The 21,765-nt window shown below is 67.4% G+C and overlaps 4 protein-coding genes across 4 annotated transcripts in view; 1 reads left to right on the forward strand and 3 right to left on the reverse strand.

Annotated features, from left to right (window-relative positions):
- Positions 1-2,993: 2,993 nt before the first annotated feature.
- Positions 2,994-5,415, forward strand: CHLNCDRAFT_23742 (hypothetical protein; the record flags this gene model as incomplete). The annotated part of the gene is made up of 10 exons (XM_005847223.1): positions 2,994-3,096; positions 3,218-3,342; positions 3,514-3,628; positions 3,808-3,896; positions 4,065-4,145; positions 4,283-4,398; positions 4,614-4,680; positions 4,818-4,913; positions 5,115-5,149; positions 5,319-5,415. The coding sequence occupies 10 exons, from the start codon at positions 2,994-2,996 to the stop codon at positions 5,413-5,415; spliced, it is 924 nt and encodes a 307-aa protein (XP_005847285.1).
- A 6,904-nt stretch (positions 5,416-12,319) lies between these two features.
- Positions 12,320-17,511, reverse strand: CHLNCDRAFT_134341 (hypothetical protein; the record flags this gene model as incomplete). Its single annotated transcript, XM_005847376.1, has 12 exons — positions 12,320-12,600; positions 12,710-12,869; positions 13,090-13,154; positions 13,387-13,506; positions 13,705-14,211; positions 14,391-14,472; positions 14,671-14,744; positions 14,870-15,181; positions 15,309-16,437; positions 16,617-16,679; positions 16,860-16,920; positions 17,108-17,511. The coding sequence occupies 12 exons, from the start codon at positions 17,509-17,511 to the stop codon at positions 12,320-12,322; spliced, it is 3,258 nt and encodes a 1,085-aa protein (XP_005847438.1).
- A 1,397-nt stretch (positions 17,512-18,908) lies between these two features.
- Positions 18,909-20,642, reverse strand: CHLNCDRAFT_35608 (hypothetical protein; the record flags this gene model as incomplete). Its single annotated transcript, XM_005847377.1, has 7 exons — positions 18,909-19,103; positions 19,326-19,435; positions 19,609-19,727; positions 19,878-20,006; positions 20,113-20,150; positions 20,278-20,333; positions 20,526-20,642. The coding sequence occupies 7 exons, from the start codon at positions 20,640-20,642 to the stop codon at positions 18,956-18,958; spliced, it is 717 nt and encodes a 238-aa protein (XP_005847439.1). The 3' UTR covers positions 18,909-18,955.
- A 292-nt stretch (positions 20,643-20,934) lies between these two features.
- Positions 20,935-21,765, reverse strand: part of CHLNCDRAFT_134344 (expressed protein) — a gene marked incomplete at both ends in the record, with an annotated part of 3,533 nt that continues 2,702 nt past the window's right edge. The window contains 2 exons of the mRNA XM_005847378.1: positions 20,935-21,212; positions 21,409-21,518. Coding sequence (XP_005847440.1) covers positions 20,935-21,212; positions 21,409-21,518 — 388 coding nt within the window. The remainder of the gene's footprint in view (positions 21,213-21,408; positions 21,519-21,765) is intronic.

The raw sequence follows: 21,765 nt of genomic DNA on the forward strand, positions 1-21,765 counted from the left end.
GCGCACCGCTGCCGGCACCGCTGATGGCAGACACCCGTGCGCTGCGCGGCTGCTTTGCGCTGCTGCTGCGAAGCCTGGCAGCTGGCGACCTGCAGGCAAACTTGCTGGGGCTTGCAGCGCAGGGCTCGCAGCAGCGCCAGATGCTGCTATCCCAGCTCAAGCGGCTGGCGCTGCTGTGCTGCAGCGTCATCGGCAGCGTCATCGGCAGCGGCAGCAGTGGTAGTGGCAGCAGCAGCACCGATCCCCTGCTGCAGGCGGCTTCCGGGAGGCTGCTGGGTATCCTCTGTGACGCATCGCTTTGGAAATGCTTCTCAACCCAGCACGGGCAGCAGCCCGCGGTGCCGGAGGCCCCACAGCTGTGGCTGCATCGCCAGTTGCATTCATGGCTGGCACCGCTACCGGTGCTGGCGGCCGCGGCCAGCCGCTTAGTCGTGTGCCTCACTTTGGCGCAGACCAACAATGATCCAGGCAGCGCCAGCAGCAGCCAGCGGCCACCGCAGCAGCAGCAGCTGGCCGCTGTTCTGAATGGCCTGGTGACTGCGCAGCTGCGGCTGTGGCGCCAGCTGCAGGCCGGGGAGGGTGGCAGCGCCGGCAACGCTGCCACGGGGGCTGCCGCCCAGCAGCTGCTGCAGGCGCTGGCCACTCCTGGGCTGCTGCTGCTGCTGGCGCCTGCCACCGTGGCGCAGCTGACAGCAGCCCCCGGCTTTGCAGAGCTGCTAGAGTCTGCCGCCACCTGGCAGCCTGCCGGCAGCAGTAGCGGCGATCGGTCCAAGTGGCAGGGTGCCAGGGGCAGCGAGGCACTGTGCCTGCTGGGCACGCTGTCCCAGCTGGCAGCGGGGAAGAAGGCCAGCCAGCAGCAGGGCCGACAGGTGGCCTTCCTGCCGCCCTCGATGCTGCTGCAGCAGCAGGGTGTGGCACCAGCGCTGGGGGCCGCGGCAGTTGCACTCCTACAGCCTGCCCTGGAGCCAGGGAGCAGCAGCAGCGCAAGCGGCAGCGTGGCGGAGCAGCTGTGGCCGTTTTCGGAGGGCACGTTTGCGGCGCAGCTGCTGGCCCTGCTGCCGCTGCCGCAGTTTGCCCGGCTGTACCACCTGCTGCTGCTCATGGCAGACTCCTCCGGCGGCGGCGGCAGCAAGGCGCAGGCCGCCCGCCTGCTATCGGCGCTCGCCTTTGGCATGCAGCTGCTGCCGCGCCTGTGGCGCCAGCTGGCGACCACCGTGGGGCTACCTTTGGAGGCGCCGCTGCAGGCCACCCGCGGGTGGGAGGTGCCCACGCTGCGGCACGGCATTGCGGGCCTGCAGCCGAAAGCCGCCACGCAGCTGGGCCTGTTCTGCAGGTGAGATCAGTTTGGGGCTGGCACCTGGGCCTACCGCCGGCGATGTGCTTCTCCTGATGCTGCCCTTGCAACTTTGGCTCGCTTCTGGCCCGTGCCGATGCTGCTGCCTTGATGCCCTTTTGGTGCCCTGCCGTGTGCTGCAGGGTGTACTGCCACCAGCTGATGGTGGTGGATGACTATGAATTCCACGATAAGCAGCAGGTCTGTTTAGTCGTTCTTCCCTGCCAAGCCTCTATGATGAGCCTGGTGGGCTGCTATGAGCCAAGGCTAACTGGCTGGCTCATCACTTTGCTTGCCATCAACGCGCACCTCGTCTTCAGCCAAGCCAGGCCTCTAGGGAAGGGGACCACCCTGGTTTGTCCTGCCTTCCATGCTGTGCCTGCTGTGCTTTCGCACCTGTCCTGCAGACCTTCACTCTAGGCCAGCAGCGTGCCATCGCAGCAGCTATGAACACGCTCGTCTTCCGCACGCAGCTGCCAGACAGCGGCGGCAGGGGGGGAGCTGGAGGCGGCGGCGGCAGGAGCAGTGCCAGGCTGGGGAGGGACTATCAGATGCTGCAGCAGTCGGCGCCGCTGCTGCACAGGTGAGCGCATGCATGGCCAGGCAGCCGTGCCCCGGCCAAACCGGCTGCTTGCTAGGTCGCCATTCCTGCGACGGACGCTGCGCCCTGCACCGCGCAGGGCCCTGTATGAGAGAGACGCCCGCCTGCAGTTCTGCCCGCCCGCACTCTGGCTGGAGCCCTACCATCACCTGGTGGCCTCCAGCGGCCAGCAGCAGCCGGTTTCAGGGGCGGCAGTCGTGCGCGCGCTGCTTGCGGCAGCAGACGACGGCGGGGAGGGCCAGGGGCTGCCCTCCCACCTGCCCGCGGCCGCGCGTGCCGCGGCGGCGGCAGCGGCGGCGGCATCCCGGCCGGCCGCTGTGGCCGCCATCCTCACCGCGGCGCCACAGTGCGTGCCGTTTGACGAGAGGGTGGCGGTGTTCAGGGCGCTGATCGACACAGACAAGGAGCGGTGTGTGTGGCGGTGGCTGGCGGGAAGCGGTGCCCGGCTGGCATGCTGCCTAATGCCCTAATGCTCTTTTGCGTTGGGCTGCTGCCAGCGCTCCGCCCCCGCATCAAGCATCACCTCGCTACGCGCCCTCCTGCCAACCGCCTACTGCTGCTGCTGTGGCCGCTGCGGCTGCAGGCACGGGTACGCTCTCGCTCCCGTGGAGGGCGGCGCCCGGCCGGTGCCCGTCACCATCCGGCGGGGATATGTGTTGGAGGATGCGTCAGCGCAGGCAAGCCCACACCTGGTCTGCCTGTGGTCTGTCTTGTAGTCTATGAACGGTCCTGGCGCAGTTGCCTGGTGCTGCAAGTCAGCTCGGCAGAGCTCGCCAGCCGACCCTGGCCTGCCTTCGTGCCCCGCAGCTGGGCCACCTTGGCAGTGCTGTCAAGTCCCGGCTCAGCATCACCTTCATCAACCAGCTCGGCTACGAGGCAAGCGCCTGCCCGCGCCTGTGCCTGCGCCCTGCACCTGCACCTGCACCTGCGGCTCCCAGCAGCAACAAACGCTGCGCTGTGTTGTTGGTGCCACGCATGATTACGGGCGCCACATGCTGCGCCCCGCTGCGCCCTGCTGGCGGTGTCGTGCAGGAGGCGGGGATCGACATGGGGGGCCTGATGAAGGAGTTCCTGGAAAGCGTGGTGGCGGCGGGCTTTGACCCAAACCGCGGCCTCTTCACCGCCACCCCGGACGGCTACGCCTACCCCAACCCACTGGCAGGTCTGGCCTGCCTGCTGCTTGGTGGCCTGGCGCAGCCAAGGCGCCGCACGACAGCCAGGCCTGTTTTGCTGGGCCGGCACCGAACGCGCCTGCTGCTGCTGCCGCCGCTGCTGCTCTACAGAGCGGCTGGATGGCGGGCTGTCGGCCCTGGAGACGCTGGGCCTGGTGCTTGGGCGGGCGCTGTACGAGGGCGTGCTGCTGGACTGCCCCCTGGCTCCCTTCTTCGTCAGCAGGCTGCAGGTGCGAGTGGTGGGCGTGCGTGGTGAGGATGGTGTGGCTTGTGGATGTGGGTGTGGTTGGGCCCCAGCATCGCCTGCAAAGGAGGTGTTGAGATGCGGCATCCGCCATTCCAGGCTGTGTTCTTTGGTGATATCTTGTGTGAGGCCTGCCTGCCTCTCTGGCTGGCTGGGCGTGCAGGGGCGGTGGCCTCTGTTTGAGGAGCTGCAGGGGCTGGACCCTGAGGTGTACCGCAGCCTGCTGCAATTAAAGCGGTATGAGGGCCAAGTGGCCGACCTCTGCCTCGACTTCGCCGGTGCGCGTACCACCTGCCACGCTGTGCTGCGCTTGCCTCGCCGCGCCCTGCGCTGGCCTCCCTCGCTGCCTCCTTTTTGTAGCTGTCGTCTCTCGCTGCCTGCCGCTCGTCACCTCTTTGTCAGGCATTGCCAATTGCCTGCCTCTACTTAGTGCGTGCCTTTGCACCCTTCCCCACAGTGGAGAGCGACTTCCTGGGGTCCACCATTAGCGAGGAGCTGGTGCCAGGTGGCAGCCACCTGGCAGTGACCAACGAAAACGTGCTGCAGGTGTGTGTGTCGTGCCCAGGCGCTGGGTGGTGTGCGTGAGGATGTGGCAGGCAGCACGGCAGCATTGTGAATTGTAGGGTGTTGGTTCATTCAGGCTGGTCGCACCGTGGCTGGATTTGCTATTTGGGGTGTTTGTTTGGGATCGTTTGTACTGCCTGTATGCTGCAGTACGTCTTCCTGGTGGCCGACTGGCACCTGAACAAGCGCCTGGGCTCCGCAGCGGCGGCCTTCAGCCGAGGGCTGTCTCGGGTGAGGCAGGCGCCAGCTGCCTGCGGGGTACACGGAGCCTGGAGTCTGCTCGGCACACAGCAGGGCTGCCCAAGGGCAGGAGCTTCAGCGACGCCTTTCTGGCATCCCCTCCCCCTGCTCCTCCCGTGCCGCGGCAGGTCATCCCCGCCTCCTGGCTGCGCCTGTTCTCACCCCGGGAGGTCAACCAGCTGCTGGGCGGCGGCGAGGCGGCAGGGCTGAATGTGAACGACATGCAGGCACACACGCAGTACAGGTCGGTGTACCGCCGCCCATGCCAGTGCCGGGCGGCGCATGTGTAGGTATTCTCTTCTTCTTTTTCTAGGTGCAGCAGCAAACCGAGGCCTCTTCCTTCCATCATCCCTGATCCCTGATACTGTGTGCCTGGAGCCAGCGCCTGTGAGGCCGCCTGCCGCAGCTCCAACTGGCTGGCTGCGCAACCCAGCCGACTCGCCCCCCTTGCTGCTGCAGCAACGGCTACAGCGCCGAAAGCACCACCATCAAGCACTTCTGGCAGGTGGTCCGCGGCATGAGCCAGGTGTGTGGTGATGGGCGGCGGACCGCCCCTGTGCGCGCTTGACAGTTCAATGCAGCTTGCAGCAGCAGCGGACAATAGCAGTAACGGTGGCGGCGGCATCGCTGCCCACCCCAGCCCTGCTTGCTGCCTGCTTGCAGGAGGAGCAGCGCAGCCTGCTCAAGTTCGTCACCAGCTGCAGCCGTGCGCCGCTGGGCGGCTTCCAGCACCTCAACCCGCCCCTCACGATACACAAGGTGGCTTGCTGGTCGCAGCCAGGCGGCCGGCTGGCTGGGAGGGCCGTGGGTCGCTGCCGGAGGTTCAGTGAGGGATGCCTGGCGCCACGCTCTCTCTCATGCCGTGCCTGCGCTTGTCCCTGTCCCATCCTCCACCCCGCCCTCCCACATCAATTGCAGGTGGACTGCGGCGCATCTCTGCTGGCGGCGGTGGGCGGCAAGGACGTGGACCGCCTGCCAACCGCCTCCACATGCAGGTGCACCCCTGGCGCCGCCGCCGCTGCCGCCGCAGCCCAGCCTTGTGTGTCCAGCCAGCATGACACGGCTCTCTTCCACGCTGTGCACCGCTGCCGCTACTTGCGTCCATGTGGCCTTGACCGTCGCCCAGTTGCCACCCCTCTGCACCCCTGCCTGTCCCCGCTGCAGCAACACGCTCAAGCTGCCCAACTTCCGGCGCACCGCCACGCTGCGGGAGAAGCTGCTGTATTCCATCCAGGCTGGGGCTGGCTTCGAGCTGTCGTGAGCTGCACCTTGCCACCTGCGCCCTGCCTCCCTTTTCCCAGCCGGTTCCTGTGCCAGTGCATCACAAGCTGCATGACCTCCATCTGCATTGCCAATACGGCTAGGCCTTCGTTCGCTGTGGCGACGACCACACTGTAATGCTCACGCCTGTCAGCCGACAGACAAGGCAGCCAATCTAGCATGTGCACTCAATTGTTTGCTCTCCAGAACGTGTCACCCCTCGTTCCTTCACATCTTTCCGAGCAGCCTGGCGATGTTTCACCACTTTTGAGTAGAAAAGCACAGATGGAGATGCAAGCCGCCGTGACCCAAACAAGGGCCGCCGCCGGCCTTCTCCCGCTTGCTGCTTCCCTCTAATGACACAATGTATGTGCAGTGACGATGTATCGCCACTGCCGGGTTCCAGATTTACGATGCGGAATCTGATTGCAGCTCTGCTCATGCGTCCCAGCCTGGGCTATGCCAGCAAAGACAGCCCTGAGGGCGGTGGCGGCGGCGGTGGCGGCGGTGGCGGCGGCGGCGGCTGCCAGGCCGGCATCGGTAGGATGTCTCTAGGGCGGCGCTGTCGACTCACGACGCTGTAAGGCGTCCCTCGTGAGGTCCCATGGGGAAGGTGGGGGAGATCGGGGTTCCAGCCGTGCATGCAAGGCGGCTGCAACTGGAAGCTACTGCGCAGTTGTGGTTGGCAGCCATTTTTTCTGTGTTCTCGAGAGCTCTCCCTGCCACAACACTCTACAGATTCCGTGTCTTCGTTTCCAAAGGCCTGGTCGTTCTCTCTTGAAAGAGTTCAACCTCCAGCCCAGTACCACCCTCTCACAGCAAGAATAATGGGGGCCCAGCGCCTCTTCCTGGCTGTAGCTCTCACAATATGCTCGTCTATGTGCGTGCAAGGCGGCCGCATGGGCCCAGGTGGGTGAACGCCGCTGCCGCTCCGGGCCGCCGCTTCTGCCGCTGCTTCCGCCACCGCTGCTCCCCTGACGCCGCTATCCACCCCTAAGATCTTACCCCCCAACCCCCCAAAGGATTCCCAGCCCAGCCCACTCCACAACCCCCGCACACACTCTCCTTTTTGTTATCGATAAACACACACACTCACTCATAGGCACTTGCGCGCCCAGCCAACACAGCGCCGCCTGCTCCCCTCCCTCCCCTGCCCCACACGCAGGCGCGCGCGCGCTGCGTCAGGCCTGGTGGCAGGAGTGTCCCTACGCGGTGGACAGCCTGTCCTGCGTCTACTCCGACTACGCCATGCCCAGCCTGGCCCAGACAATGAGCAGCGTGGCGCGCCTGTCCATCATGGATGGCGGCGTGCGCTCCAGCAGCACCACAGACCTGCTGGCGATCCTGCCTCTCAACGACATGATCCAGCGGTGAGCCTCTCAGTTGGAGGGTGAGAGAGGGTTGTCAGCCAGTGAAGGCGGGAGGTTGACGAGGCATACCAACCTCGGGCGGGAGCCTGAGGCAGCTGTAACGCATCGGTGAGTTGGTCGGGGCACAATGCCAGGTGCGGCCGGAGGCGCACGGTCGCTCACGCCGCTGGTCCGTGCCACGCCATGCATGCAGTGTGGCCAGCACGCTGCCGCTAACCATCTACAAGTGTCGCCAGACGCCCGCCCTCCCAGGCGCTCAAGTGAGCCCCGCCATGCCGCTGGCATCCCCTGCGCAGGCTCAAACGGCGGCCATGCAGCCTACTGCCTGTGCCGGGGCATCACCGCTGAGCCTTTGCTGACCGCCATTGCCCCAACCCGCTCTTCCTGTCCCGGCGCCCTGCAGGGGCGCGGGTATGCCGAGGACCCGCTGTCCAAGTATGACGACCTGTTTGAGGCCTGCGAGGGCGCGCCTTTCCCGGATGACAAGAACTTTGTGTTTGGGGCCTACTCGAGGTGCGGGTGCGGTGCTGGGTGCGGGATGCGGGAGCACGGCGTGGCGCAGACGCTTTGCCGGCATCGCGGCCTGGCGTGCTGCTCTCCCTGCCGTGCGCCGCCGCCCCCGCCCTGCTGCGAGGTGCAGCCGTGTGTGCTGAGCTGGCGGGCCGCCGTCCCCACCGGGTTTGGGTTGCAGGTGGGACCTGAGGCCGGAGCGGGACCTCTCGGGCCTGCCGGGCCTGGCAGCCCTGCGCCGGGACCACGCCGTCTCCGCGCCACGCTCCGCGTGTGTGGCTGTCAACCCCTGCGCAATGGAGGGTGAGCCTGCAGCACTAGGCGCCGGGTGCTGAGGAATGGGACCAGCCACCCCGCACAGCTGCTCCACCGGCTGGCTACTCAGCGCTGAGCGCTGAGTTGCTCCTCGCCCTGCCTCCTCACCCCTGCTGCCCTCCCATACCCTGCCGCCCGCAGTGTTCCTGGGGCTGAAGGGCGCTCGGCAGTACATCCGCCTGGAGCGCCCCGGCTTCTACCTGGCCGTCAAGCCCAGGCAGTACTACTTCTCGCTGTACAGCACGGTGGCGCCGCCCAGCTGGCGGCCAGACGCCGCGGCGCCCAGCTTCTGGGCGCTGCCCCGCCCCGACGACATCGGCGCCCTGGGTGAGCCCGGCGCGGCGCGCAGCTGCCGCCAGCCACGGGCAACGGCTTGGCTTGGCTTGGCTTGGCTCGGCTCGGCTCGCCTGGCCGGGCCGCGCCAGTGCAGGCAACTGTGCGCACCCTACACACCCGACCCTGAGAACCCAGCCCTGCTCCCTCCAACCGCACCTCCCCTGTGCTGCCCCCCGCAGGCTCCATGGTGCCGCTGCCCACCCTCACCACCACCACCGGGCGCGTGTGGGTGTCGGGCGCGGTCGCCTTTGGCGGCTTCACCCTGCCCACCGCCCGCTTCGAGCTGGGGAAGCAGGAGGACGCCTGGGTGCTGCTGCGGGATGAGCAGCGCGTGGCGATATCCCTCCACCTGTCGACCGCGCCTTCCATCAAGCTGTGGAACACAATCAAGCTGCCGCTCAGGTGCGGGGGCAGCTGGGTCGGTTTGGCCTGGGGTGTAGGGACGGGGAGGTGTTGGGAGAAGGCTGGCAGCATGCTGCTCTGGGCTGGGGCTGGGGCAGAAGGCTCGTCCACCCAGCTGCCGCTGCGCATGCGTGTGCTTTGGCTGACAGGCGCATGTGCCCCGCGCCCCTTCCCCGCCTGCCGTGCAGGAGCGTGCCTGGCCTGCAAGGCGTGGACCTGAACGTGCGCGGCCTCTCCTCCCGCTTCTGGCTCAGCGCCCAGCAGCTGGCCATCCCCGCCCACGAGCTTGCCAAGGCGGTGCCGGCCCTGGGCGCGCCCATGGCCCGCCTGTTCAAGAGGGCCTCCCTGCCCACCAGCACCAAGGTGGTTGGCCTGGACCTGCACAGCGTCGGCGGCAGCGGCGTGGCGGTGCGCATCAAGCTCACGCCGGGGGCGGGAGGGCGGGCGTACAAGCTGACGCCAGAGGTGGGCGCTCTGCGGGGCGCCTCACCTTGCCAGGGGACAGCAGCCGGCAGCTAGCTAGCTATAGCTGCCGGCTGCTGCGGGCAGCGCCGAGCGGTTTCGTTTCCTGTGCCCGCGCCCTGCCGCCGTGCCGTCCTCTTGCCTGTTCCCCTGCTCGAGGGAGATATGTGCGTTGCCTGCTAGCCGTGGCTCACCCTGCATCCTGCTGGCTGCTCGCTGTGGTGCAGGCGCAGGCTGGGCTGGGCATGACGTCGCTCCCAGCGGTGCAGTACAACCTCATTGTGCACGTGAGCCACCTGCTGCGTGCTGGGGCTGGCTCGGTGATTCAATGCGCACCTGGCGGCACCTGCACGCAGCTTGCACCTCGCCAGCAGCCCGTTGCTGCTCATCCCCACCCCAGCGCTGATCGATCCCTGGCTCCACCTGGCTGCCACCACCTGGCTGCAGGCCCACGTGGATTCTGCCGCCTTCTCCCTGAAGACCCTGGACCTGGGCGGCCAGGCGTACCCCCTCAACTTCTGGTGGGTGCCGCCACCGGCCCTTATGGGGCGGACAGGGCGGGACAGGGCGGGACAGGTGGCCAACTGTCCGCCCTGCCATCCCTCCACCTTGCGCTGCATCTGAACGGGCGATGCTGGCCGCCCTGACCCCTGCAGATTTGATGACGTGACAGACCGGTGATGGCTGGCCAGTTCCCTCCCCCAAAGGGAGGAGTAGAGGGCTGCCTGAAATGTTGCATTTTTGTTTCTCATTGTTTTCACACTGCAATAAAGTTCAGCCACGCACCAGCGGTAGCCCCTTTCTGTTGCAGTGCCCAATTGCGCAATCTCTTCCCCACCCCTCGACCTTCATCATGCCTTCAACTCGCTTGCAACCGACCATCAACACTGTCAACTGAAAGCCCAATCTGCATGCAGCGCCACGGCACAGGAGGGATGGGGGATGTAAGCCCACAGAGGCAATCCCTCCCCCTGAAACAGCGCCAGCCCGTTGGGCCCGCAGTGTTGTGCGCTATCGCTGTGCCAACCACACAAGGCGAAGCACCGTGCTGCTCGGGAGGCGCCCTGCCTTCATGCCTAGTGCAAAAACTAACTATTTTTCACGTGTCAAGGAGCAGCAGGGCGTGACGGACGGGATTTTGCTGGGCAGCGCCAGTGGCGGTGGCGGCAAATGTGGCGCCGGCGCCTGCACCGCCGCCGATGCCAACGCTCTTCCCTGGGGGGCCCCAGGCGGCATTCATTGCTGGCCGATTGCTGCTGCACACGCCGGTTCTGATGGGGTGCACGCCCAATCAAGAGACTGGAATTGTCCCTGGCCATCAGTAGCTACCATTTTAGCTCCTGATCGGCTTGCCCCGGTCGGTCGAGGGCATTTGTTTGGTCATGCAGGAGGCTGCAGGCACCAGCGCGCCATGGAAAGCCGTCGCCGTGGTGACGATCCTGATCCTCAGTGTAGCCTCCGTCGCCGTCGCGCTCACTGCGGCTTCAGGCACTGAGGCTGCCATCCTCGTGGCCTTCGGTGGAGTGCTGTTGCTTCTTGCAGCCATCGGTGCACTCATGGGCACGGGCATCCTCAAGAAGATCGCGCTGGACGTGGAAGTGGTGAGTACGGGTGGCGGGGGAGAGTACTGCAGCGACAGGCTGGACTGGGCGGAGCTGCGCGGAGCTGACCCCAGCTGTCGTCACACTCTTTGTTTGCAGGCAGGAATGCACGCCACGCTCGATGCCCTGGCGGACGTCATGGATGCAGCGGCGACCGTCACGGCGAAGAAAGCCGAGACTCCGGTGGACATCACCGTCTTGCCTGGTGAGGGCCAAGAGCAGCCGGCCATGGCAAACTTCAAGATGTCCTTGGCCGCCATGGCGCCTAGGGCCGACGACATAACTCTGGAAGGTGCACTGGGTAAGCTGAAGGACGCCCAGGCAGAACTGAGAAAAGTGCGCAATAGGTACCAGGCGGTGCCGGCAGATGTTTAGGCGAGTCAGGTTTGCACGCCTGCGCCCCTGCACGCGGTTGGGAGGTGCCAGCTTGCAGCCTTGCCTCGCCTCTACCGCCCCTCCTTTGTCGCCCATGTACAAGTGGCCGCACCCTGCGTTGCCCACTTGTCTGCTGCCAATCCCTCCCTCTCTGTGTGCTTATTTTCCTGCTGCCCCACATCCTTTGGCCATTTGTGGCGTGGAGGCTGCGTTGCACGATTTTGACTGACTGACTGACTGATTTACACCCGATACAGCAATTGAATGCTCAGGCCCCAACTGAGTGCGCAGCTGAGATTGCTGCTGCCAAGGCATGGCATCCAACAGGTGGCTGTTGCAGCAGGCAGAGCACTGTTCTGCACATGTGCCCCGCAGCGGGCAGCAACTGGGTCATGCACTTTCACTACTTCATTCCTTTCAGAACAGCGTGATTGTTTCTGCTGCTCATGCCTTGATCGCCGATTGGCTCATCACCAGCCCTGCTTGGCTGGCCGCACTACAGCACTACCTTCATGCGACTACATAAGCTGACTGCGGTTCTGGGGCCTTTCTCTCTCCTTTGTAACTGACTTGACTGGCCGCAGCCGGGCTCCGGCTGCACTAGACTTTGACTAGACACGCTGCCTGCTCTTGCAGCTGTGCAGCACTGAAGACAATGCAGCAGATCTAGAGAAGGCTGGTGCCGCCACCGCAGAGGCAGTGCACATGCCGCCACCCGCCCCACCACGTGTCTTGCATCTGTTACACGGCTGCAAGAAATGTCGGATCACGTCCAATCAAACATAAAGCCATGTCTGAGGTTGGGTTCAGGTCGCTCCTGGCCGCCGCCGCGTGCTGCCTCATGCCCGGCACATCGTCCTGCACACCAGACACACTAAAGGAGGTAAATGGCGACGCTGACGCTGCTCCCGTTTTCCTGCTGGCAGCAGAGCCTCAACGGCCGCACTACAGCCCAATAATGGTTTGCAGGCTTGCTCACATGATGCCAGATGCGATGCGCTGCACCAGCACGACGGGCGCCGTCAGGATCATCTTGAGGCCCCTCACTATGCTGCCTAAAGCCCCGGTGCCGGTGGTGCGCCTGCAGGCAGCCTCGGCAGACAGCAAGCACGTCAGTTGGCCAACAGCGGCAGCAGCGCCAGCGGCAGCAGCAGCTGGCTGCTGCCCTGCTGCTGCTGCCGCCCTGCTGCTGCTGCAGCTGCAGAATGACCTAGCTGGGAACCAGCAACGCAAGAGGACTTGCCTGGTAACCATACTTCGTTTCTGTACTTGCCTGGCCGTAGATCAAGGTTGGGGAGTGTTGCCAGAGCGAAGAGGCAAATTCAAACAGGGGAGAAGAGCTCCACAGTGTTCCCTCGGGCAGAGAGGCCCCTCTGCGTTGTCAGCACCTTCCCGGTAACAGCCAGCCATGCCCTCGTTGAGCTCAACTTGAACCTGTGTGTACTTTACATCACTGCGAGCTTAACAAGTCAGACAGAGACAATGCAACTCACACAACCAAGGAAGCGGCACAACCAAGCGCTGCGCACGCCCGTCATGCATCCACATCCATCGCCACCGGGGCCGGCGGCGGCGCCAGCAGTGCTGCGCCCTGGGCGTCAGCGGGAGGAGGAGGAGGAGGAGGAGGGGGCGCGCCGCCGCCCGCTGCCTGCATGCCGTGGCTGGCTGAGATCCTGGCAGCCGCCGCCCTGGCGGCCTCCAGAGGGGTGGGCACGGGAGCGGCAGGCGGGGGAGCGGCCTGCTCCGGCAGCGCATCCAGCGCCTGCTGCAGCAGGCCCTTGGAGGGACGCTGCATGGCCCGCAACGCCTTGGCCTCTGCAGCAGCAGCGCCACGCAGCAGGCCGGGGTGTTGCAGGGGGCACGAGGCGCGGTCGGCGCAAGGGGTGCATGCTGTTGTGCAGCACGTGGTGCAGGCAGGCATGACCGCGGGCCAGCTCATGCTCTCTGCTGCATGCTCGATGCGCCGCGGCTCCGGCCTGCTTGCCTGCCGCCCTGATGTCTTCCGGGGTGAACCGCGCCACATCCTGCGGCCGCTCCACCCCCATCAGCAGCATGTAGGCCAGCAGGGGGCGGTGCTCATCATTCTGCAGGCAGGCAGGCAGGCAGGCAGGCAGGCAGGCAGGCAGGCAGGCAGGCAAGCACGCAGGTGGGGGATGGGCGCTGGCGAGCACGTGAACGACAGGAGGGGATGGAGCGCAGTGCATGGCTGCGCGGTGGAAAGGGCACCCGACGCAGCTTCGACAGCTGCCACGGCTGTGTGTCGCTGCATCGGAGCTGCTGCTGCGGCAAGGCCTGCCGCCGCACCTCGGGTGACAGGTGTGCAAATGCGCTGCGCACGGCACGCAGGTACTTGAGTGAGGCGGTGTTGTCTGCAGCCAGGCGCGCAGGCAGGCTCGGCAGTAACACATCCAACGGTCCCGCCCAAAGGAAGGAAATCAGCCGAAGGGCTCAGCAGGCGAAGCGGCAGAAGGCTGCGCGCCGCTGCCCCTACACCAGGCAGGCACAGCTCCTGCCCAGGCGCGCCCGGCGCAAGGCCCTAGCCCACGCAACCACACCGGGCCAGCCCAGCCCAGCCGGGCCCAGCAGGGCCCAGCCCCCCACCTGCATTGCGGTAGTCCTCCCACAGCTGCTGCTCCAGCTCCACCGCCATGGCCAGCGGGCTCAGCATGGGATGCAGTGCCATCATGAGCACCTGGATGGCGGCGTCGCGCCGCCAGTCGCCTGCAGGGGCGAGGGCGACGCGGGCGCCGCATGCGGCCGGTCGGTGAACGCGCGCGGGCGCAGGGAGGGCCGGAGAAGCCGGGGTGGGCGGCTGGCTGCGCGGGCAGGTGAAGGCTGCGTGGACGCCCCTGCCGCCAATACAACGCAGGGGCGCCCAGCACACGCTCCTGCCGCAGCCTTCCCTGCCGGCCTGCGCACCTGTGCTCTCAAAGGCCAGAAACGGCTCGCCCTCGGCGGCCGCCTCCTTGGCCTCCCCCTGCTGCTGCTGCTGCTGCTGCTGGGCGCCTGCGCTGGCGGCGGGCGGCTCCAGAGGCCCCGCTTTCCTCCCCCCCGCCGCCGCCGCCGCCGCTGGCGCGCCCTGCGGCTGCTGGGCCTGCGGCTGGCTGCTAAGCAGCAGCTCATCAATCACTGAGACAGCCGCAGGCACCCTGCCCGCCCCCTGCCCCTGCCGCTGCTGCTGCTGCTGCGACCCTGGCGTTGCCTGCTGGCGCTGCTTCTTGCCTGCGCCTGCACCTGCGCCTGCGCCTGCCGCGCCGGCGGGTGCGGCAGTGCCCGTGGCCTTGCCTGCCAGCACCTTCCAGTGATGCAGCAGCTGTGACCCTGCCCCCACCATCTCGTTGTGCTTTGCCTGGAAGGCGTGGCGCCTGCCCTCTGCCCACTTGGCGTGCAGGCCCGCCATCTTGGGCAGAGGCAGGCCGCCGTCGGCTGCACGGCAGGTCACCACAGGGCCGCGGCGCAGCACTCGGCACACTCGCCCGCCAATCAGCAATGCCGGCAGCAGCGTGCCAGCCACCGGCCAGCCACTGGGCAACCAGCAGCCAGCCAGCCAGCCAGCCCGGCAGCAGGGCGACCCCACCAGGTGGCCAGCCAGGCGGGCAGCGCACCTGGAGCCGCCGCCCGGAGTTGGTCCATCGTGATGTCCGTCTTCTGCAGCTGCCGCATCAGGCCCGTCACCTTGTCTGCTGCCTGCAGCACCGGGGCGCCGCCGGGGCGAGTGACAGGTCACACAGGAGGAGGACAGTGCACAGCCTGCCTGCCTGAGTATGCTCTGTATTGCCTGCCTGCCAGCCCGCTGTGTTGGCTAGGAGCGGAGGCACGCAGGGAGGCAGCACACACCACACACCACACCACACCACACCAGCCCGTCCTGAACCGCTCCCACACCTGTAGCGCGTGCTGCATGTGCCGATCGTACTCCTCCTGCGCTTCTCGCAGCGCGGCCCGCTTCACCAGCAGGTCTGCGGCAGCGGGCGGGGCGGGGCGAGCGATGGAGCAGCTGCCCTGTCACTGCGCCGGGACGCAGCTGGGCACCCACCCCCACACAGAGCCACCACTCCAGCCCAGCCCATCTGTGCGCCCTTACCATGCACAACCGGGTCTGAGTGCTGCTGCTCGGGCACCTCCGATGCCGGCCCCCGCGGCAGGCGCTGCTTGCTGGCGCTGCCTGGGGAGGCCAGCCCTGCCGCTGAACCTTCGGGAGTGGGCTCTGCCGCCTGCGAGGCAGGGCCCGCCGCCGCCGGCGGGGGCGAGCGCGCTTGCTCCGCCGCTACACCAGCGGCGGCGGTGGCGGGCTTGGCGCCGCCGCGGCGGCCCGGGGCGGGGCCTGCTGCAGGCTCTGCGGTGCGTGTCAGGCGCCGCCGCTTGAGGCCCGCATCCGCCGCTGGCTCCGCTGGCGCTGCAAGGCACCAACACAAGCGCGGGCAGCTGCGTAGGCACACTGGCCTTGACTCGTGACAACAAGGCACACCAAGCAGCCTGGTTCGTGCTGACACTGTACTCAGCATGAACACAGCAGATCTCACCTGCGCCTGCTGCCTCCGTCGCCTCCTGGTCTCCCTGCTGCGCCGCCTGCGCCGCCTGCGCCGCCTGCGCCGCCTGCGCGCGCCCGCGCGCGCGCTTGCGGCCGTGGCGCCCTGCCCTGCGCTGCGCCGCAGGCTCCTCCACGCCCTCCATTGCTTCTCCCTCGGCCTCAGCCTGGGCTGGAGCTGCCGCGGCTTCCGTGGCTGCAGGCGGCGCCGCTGCGCTCGGGGCCGCCGCTCCAGCCTCCGGCGCGGCAGTAGCTGCCGGGGCTGCAGCCTCCTCTGGCGCAGCAGCAGGGGCGGCAGGCTGCCCAGGCCCTGGCACTGCAGCTGCTGCTGCTGCTGGTGGGGCGGCTGCGGAGGCAGCAGCAGCCCCAGCAACCACGGCAGCCGCGCCAGCCCCAAACTCTGCGGAAGCAGCGGCCGAGGGCGGAGGGGAGGCGCCAGCCGGCGCCGCCTCGCCCGCCGCTGCCGGCTGCGCGGGCGCCAGCCTGCTGGTGGCTGCCTGGTGCGGCTGCCGCTGCTGCGCCTGCTCCTGCTGCTGCTGGTCCACGCTGCCTGAGCCGGCAGGGGCGCCTGCTGGGAAGGCCGCAGCCTGCGCCCAGCTGCGCACCTTGACCCGGGCCGCCATCTGCTGCTTGCTGTCGCTGCTGCCTGGCGTGGGGCCTCCCGGCACGGGCAGCGCTGCAGGTGCCGCCTGCTGCTCGGCGGCGGCGGCGGCGGAGCCTGGCTCCGCCGCCCCGGCTGCCGCCATCTCAGCTTCCATGGCTGCTGTTCCCGCTGTGATCTGGCCCAGCGTGGCAAACAGCTCCCCTGAGAGCTCCCCGGAAGCTGCAGGCCCCGGCTCGCCAGCCCCCTCCGCTGCCTGCCGCGCCACCCGCGGGCGGCCCCCGCGGCCTCCCCGCCGCCGCTGCGCCGGCGCCTCCTCACCGCCGCTGGCGCCCTGCCCGCGCGCGCGCCCCCTGCCCTTGCGCCCCCGCCCCTGCCCCGCCTCGCCCTGCTGCTGCTCCCCCGCTGCCTGGCCCTGCCAGCGCGCCCCAGGCCCCGTCAGCACCGCCCCAGGGGCGAACGGGTCGGCCACCTCATCCACATTCCACAGCACACACGTCTCGGTTGCCAGGGTGTGCTCAGCCTGCGGCACGGAAGGCGCGCCGGCGTCTGTGTGTTGCGGCGGTGGGGTTGGCGGCGTGTGTGGACATTGGCGGTGTGTGGCCCGGGGCAGCCAGGAGCCTGGCGCGTCGCAGCAGGCAGCACGAGGCGCGCGCGCAGGGCCTGGCAGGAGGCAGCCATGCATGCAGGCTGAACACTCACGATTTCGTCTGGGTACTCAAGCCTGTGCTGGTCGGATGCGGGCAGGTATTCGAGCACGCGACCCTGCAGCAGGCCGGTGGGCGCCAGGCAGGGCGGCTCGACAATCGCGGCCACCGTTCATCCCTGGGTGTGCCAGGCAAGCGAGCGCGTGGAGGCAGAGCGGCGCATGCTGCTGGCGGGCTCTGCGGCGCGCGGCTGCAGCCCGGTGCAGGCGTGCGCAGCCGTGGTGAGGCGGGGCCTTACATGATAGAAGCTGCCCTCTGTGTTGTCGTCGGAAGACCACCACCACACCTTGAGCTCACACCTGCAGCCCACGGCGGCGACACGTTTGGACACATGAAGGCACGAAATGGCGGCTGCCTTTCTGGGCAAGCGGCACAGGGATGGCTGCGGCGGCACAGCTGGGCGGCCCTGCAGGGAGCGGCACGTGCCAGGCAGGCAGCAGGCATGGACGGGAGGGAGTGGAGGGAAAGCGCGACAGGGCAACCCACCCGACCAGCTCCTCGCGAGTGAAGGGGATGTCTGTGGTGGTGGGCTGCGGCGGTTCGGGGTGCATGTCAGCCTCCTCCTCCTCCTCCTCCTCCTCCTCCTGCAGCCGCCGCCGGCCCCCTCTTTTGGGCGCCTGCGTTTTGGACTGGCGGCCGCTTGCGCGGCGCTGCAGCGGTCGGCTGCCGCCGCTGCCGCCCTCCGCCTCTGGGTCTGCAGTGTTCTCGCGCGAAGCTTGCGTCAGACCCCTGCCGGAGCCGTGGCGGCTCAGGCGCACCCCTGGCTGCTCCTGCTCTGGCGGCGCCTCTGGAGGGTGCTCGGCGGTGGCGGCGGCGGCGGCAGCAGCAAGGTCTGACCGCCGGTGCTGCAACACCGGCTCATCGTCGCTGCTGCTGCTCTTGGTCGCCATTCTGCACGGCCCGGCAGAGGACGAGGGGGGTAGGTTGCCTTGCCACCAAGTTGATCACTCAAGAACTTTGATGGGAGGCGCGAAAACCCTCCCGGGCGCTTGAATTACGCCTTGGAAGATGCCGGCGATTCACCTGGCACTCCCTTAGCCCCAACGCCGGCCTGCAACTAAAAGTGGTGCTGAGTAGCAGCCGGGTGGCCTCCACAATGCACCACCTCTTCTAGGACATGCACATCAACGGTCTGTGAGGTGTAACCGGCCTCCTCCTGTGCTGCAGCATTTCATGGTGCCCTGACCTTCCACCCGCGTGCGGCCAGCGGGAGCAGCCCCAAACGCGGCTCCCGACACCCGCATTTCGCATTTGGACGTGTTGACATCCCCAGGAGGCCCTTCTGATTCAGGTGGGAAGGTCTGCAAGCCCCGCGCTGTGCGGGGCGGGGGGGCGGCCGACGACTCTGTTCAGACTGTGCGCTGCCTGCGGCTCCGATTGGCCGCCGATGCATGTCAAAGCCCAGGGCGGTTGGGGTTGTGGCAAACGCGCAGCCTCCTTCCTTCACTGCCTCCCCCATCGCGCGGCAGCGTCAAAGCGCCCTCTACTAGCTTCTGTTTCCAACACACGGGCAGCAAAGCGTCGTGGATTGAGGCGCCGGCGCCGGCTGACATCCTTTGCCATCCTTGCATGCCCTGCCGGTCTTGTGGCCGGGGGTGGGACTTGTTGCAAAAACCCTACTGGCATGCTGCTCCCCCATTGCAGGCCAGTTCAACCCAGCCATGACCTGCCCCGTGTGCAAGGACGCCTGCCAGTGCCCGGCCGGCGGCTGCGAGTGCGGACCGGACTGCAGCTGCTGCAAGAAGGCCGCCACCGCGACCTGCCCCAAGTGTGCCGACAAGTGAGTTGGCACAGCTCTTCCCTTGCATGAAATGCCGCACTGCCAGGGGAATCCCGTGGCAGGCGGCCACAGCAATCTAGCCTGACTTTCCATGCATGCCGCTCCAAGCGCCGTTGGCTCGCCGCCATCTGCCGAGCCCTGGCGGCTGCTGGGCCGTGGTTGGTTGTTGAGCTTGGTTGTTGAGCTTGGTTGTTGAGCTTGTTGTTGACCTGCTTATCTTGCTTCTGCACGCAGGTGCGAATGCGGCGATAACTGCGGGTGTGGCGACGACTGCACCTGCTGCCCCAAGAAGTAGATCCATCTGCTGCGATCAGCCAGGCTCAAGCCGTCGGCGGTGTTGCCCTCGGCAACGACACCACAGCCCACTACGCTGTTTTGCCGTGCTTGCTCACCGGCCCTGATAATGTGCCTCCATTCTTGATTCTGTCCGAAGTAACAGCCCGTACTCCGGCGGATTCCTTATAGCAAGCCCGCGCTGGCCTGCTTCTGGCAGCTGGAAGCATCGTTACATCAGAGAGTCGGCGGGCGCTCCCCGCCGCGGGCAGCCCGGCCGGCTAGCTGCCGCCCTGGGCTGCGGCCAGCGCGATCAGCGAGAACTGAATGCTGTCAGCGCGCTCCACAAACTTCTCCCGCACCACCCTGGCTGCCGCCTCCAGCAGCTCCTCGCCCGCGCACGGCCCGTGGTTGATGGGGCTGGCCTTCCTGCGGGCGGCACACACGGGCGCAGGGGTAGGGGGGAGGAGGGAGGAGGTGGAGCCGAGGGGCAGCAGGCAGCAACAGCGCTGCAGGGGCAGCGCTGCAAACCAGCTCTTGCAGGCTGCAGCCCAGGCTCCCGCACGCCCCAGTTTGCCCATGCCCGCCAGTGCCGTTCCCCTGGCCTCCGCAGCGCCCCACGGCCCCACCACCAGCGCCCAACACCCCCACCTGCATTCCAGCTCATAGATGGCACCTTCGCGGCACACAAACGCGGCAAAGTGCAGGTTGACCTCCTCATCGGCAGAGGGGGCTGCCGTGTCGCCCTGCTGCGCTGCCGCCTGCAGGGCATGTACATGCACGAATGGGTGCAAGAGGGGCACGGTCTAGCTGGCGGGCACGAGCTGGCGATATTTGTTGGCAGATGAAGGTACGGAAGGTACGGGGCACGGCGCATGCCATACGACATACGACCAGACGGCAAGCTGCGGGGCCGCTGCCGGTGGCGGCGCGCCTCGTGAATGGAGTCTATGTCTGGCGCCCCCTCGGGAGGGCTCTCCAGGTAGCCCCCCCGCTCCGCTGGCCCCATGCCAGCGGTCACCTCCAGAAACTGCTGCAGGAAGGAGCCCTCGGCTGCAGGAGGCGGGGGCGCGGCGGGCGGTGGCGAGCGCAAGGGCGGCGGAAGGAGAAGGAGGCACTGATGCCAGTGGGCAGAGCAGGTGGCCGCTTGCTAGCTAGCCAGCATGCAGAGGCGCGGTCAGGCGGCGGCTGGCGCCCACCCACCCAGTCCCAGCGCCTGCCGGTTGTTGGCCACCGCGTGCAGCAGCGCGATCGTGCCGCAGGCGTTTCCGATGGTCTGCTTCATGTAGTACAGGGAGGGGCTGACCTCCTGGCCCTTGGCATCTATCTCCTCTGCAAGGAATGCGGGAAGAAAGGAGTGTGGCGGTTGGCGAGTGTGTGCGGACCGCGGCCCAGTGGACGCGCCCGGTCGGCAGCTCGCGGCGAGCAGCAAGCGCACCTTTCTCCTGCTTGCGAGCGGCCTCTGTGGCATCGGTGCTGCGGACAGTGGGTGAGGCAGTGCTCAGTCTGGGAGCAGTGTGCCACATTTGTCTGCTCGCAGCCCCCAAACCCCCACCCAGCAGGCACAGACACGAGCACAGCCTATGCTGTGCATGTCACTTGCATGGGGAAGAGCAGGAGCACGGCGATCACCGGCCGAGGAACCATCGCCAGCAGCTCCTGGCACAGGAAGAGCGGGCGGGAGGCGGGCGGGTGGGCAGGCGGCAGACGGGGAGCAGGCGGGCGGAGGCGGGAGCCATGCTTCCCACTCAGCAGCCTGGCCGCGCACTCCAAACCGCAGTTTCAGCGATGCAGGTGTAGTTTGCTGTCGGCGATCAGTCGCATGCCGACAGTCGTCGAAGCTTTGCATACCTCATCGAGTCCATAAATGTCACAGAATTCGTATCCGTTCAAAGACACTCCCAGTTTCTGCGCAAACTCGTTCAGCACCTCTGGGTTTGCCTCCAGGGGAATCCACTTCTTGCCCATTGCTGCAGCACTTTGCCCGACACACTCACAGGGACTGCCATGCGGCGGGCGGCCAAGACAGAACTGGAACTCTGACCTGGCGGCCGGCTGGCGGCAGCGCCGACCGCCTGCACCTGCGCGGGCGTCGTAAAATGTTACATCTACTAGTGTGGTCACTGGCATGAACTGGTCTGAATGCTGCTAGCCTGAGAATGAGGGAGTCCATAGGTGACTGGATGAGAAGAGAGCAGAAATGACCGAGGCCGAGGGCGATGGACAAGAGAACGCAAGCTGGGTGCCCCAGCCGAAGCAGCTAGTGCTGCTGAAGCTGGGTGGCCAGGCGGCTGGCGGACGCCGGCCGCGCGCCCGTCAGCCCCTTGCTGGCCTTGTCCAGCGGCAGCGTGGCCTTGCCGTTGGCCGCCGCCGCAGCCAGGCTGTTCATTGACTTGCTGGCCAGGCTGCTGGCCGACTTGCTGCTGGAAACAGACTTGCTGCTGCCACGGGAGTGGCCCAGCCCGCGCTTGGACTGGGCTGCGGGCACCTTGGCGGAGGCAAGCGACGACGGCGCCTTGCGCACGGCGTGTACGGCGCCTGCAGCGGCGGGGCACGCGGCGTCGGGTCGAGGAGGCCACCCGCGGCTCGACAGGGGGCGCTGCAGGAAGGCTGGCTCGTGCCCCACCCCACCCCATCTCCACATAATTGCCATCACCACCCCCACCACCTCGCCGCCACTGCCACACCACACATGCACACGCCGCCACCACCATACATGCTGCTGCGCTCTCACCGGTGGGCAGGTAGCGGGCCTGGCGCTGCTGGAAGGCCTTGAGCGCCTTGCTGAGGGAGGCCGTCATGGGGGCCTTGGCGCCCAGGCACTTGCTGGCAATCAGGTACGCCCTGCAACCAGGCGCCAGGCAGGCAGGCAGGGGCGGCGGCGGCGGCGGCGGCGGTGAGGCCGAGCGGTCCAGGCAGGGAGGCAGGGGCGACGGCAGCGGCGGCGGTGATTCCCGGCGGTCCAGAGCAGGGAGGCTGGCGGAGGGACGAGAGCCGAGCGCGCCGTGGAGCCAACTGTCGGCACAGCCGAGCCGAGGAACCCCCCCCTCCCCCAGCCCCCCCCCCCCCCGGGGACTTTATTGGCTCCTGT

The sequence above is a fragment of the Chlorella variabilis genome (genome assembly GCF_000147415.1).
Source record: "Chlorella variabilis unplaced genomic scaffold CHLNCscaffold_11, whole genome shotgun sequence".
Classification (NCBI taxonomy): domain Eukaryota; kingdom Viridiplantae; phylum Chlorophyta; class Trebouxiophyceae; order Chlorellales; family Chlorellaceae; genus Chlorella; species Chlorella variabilis.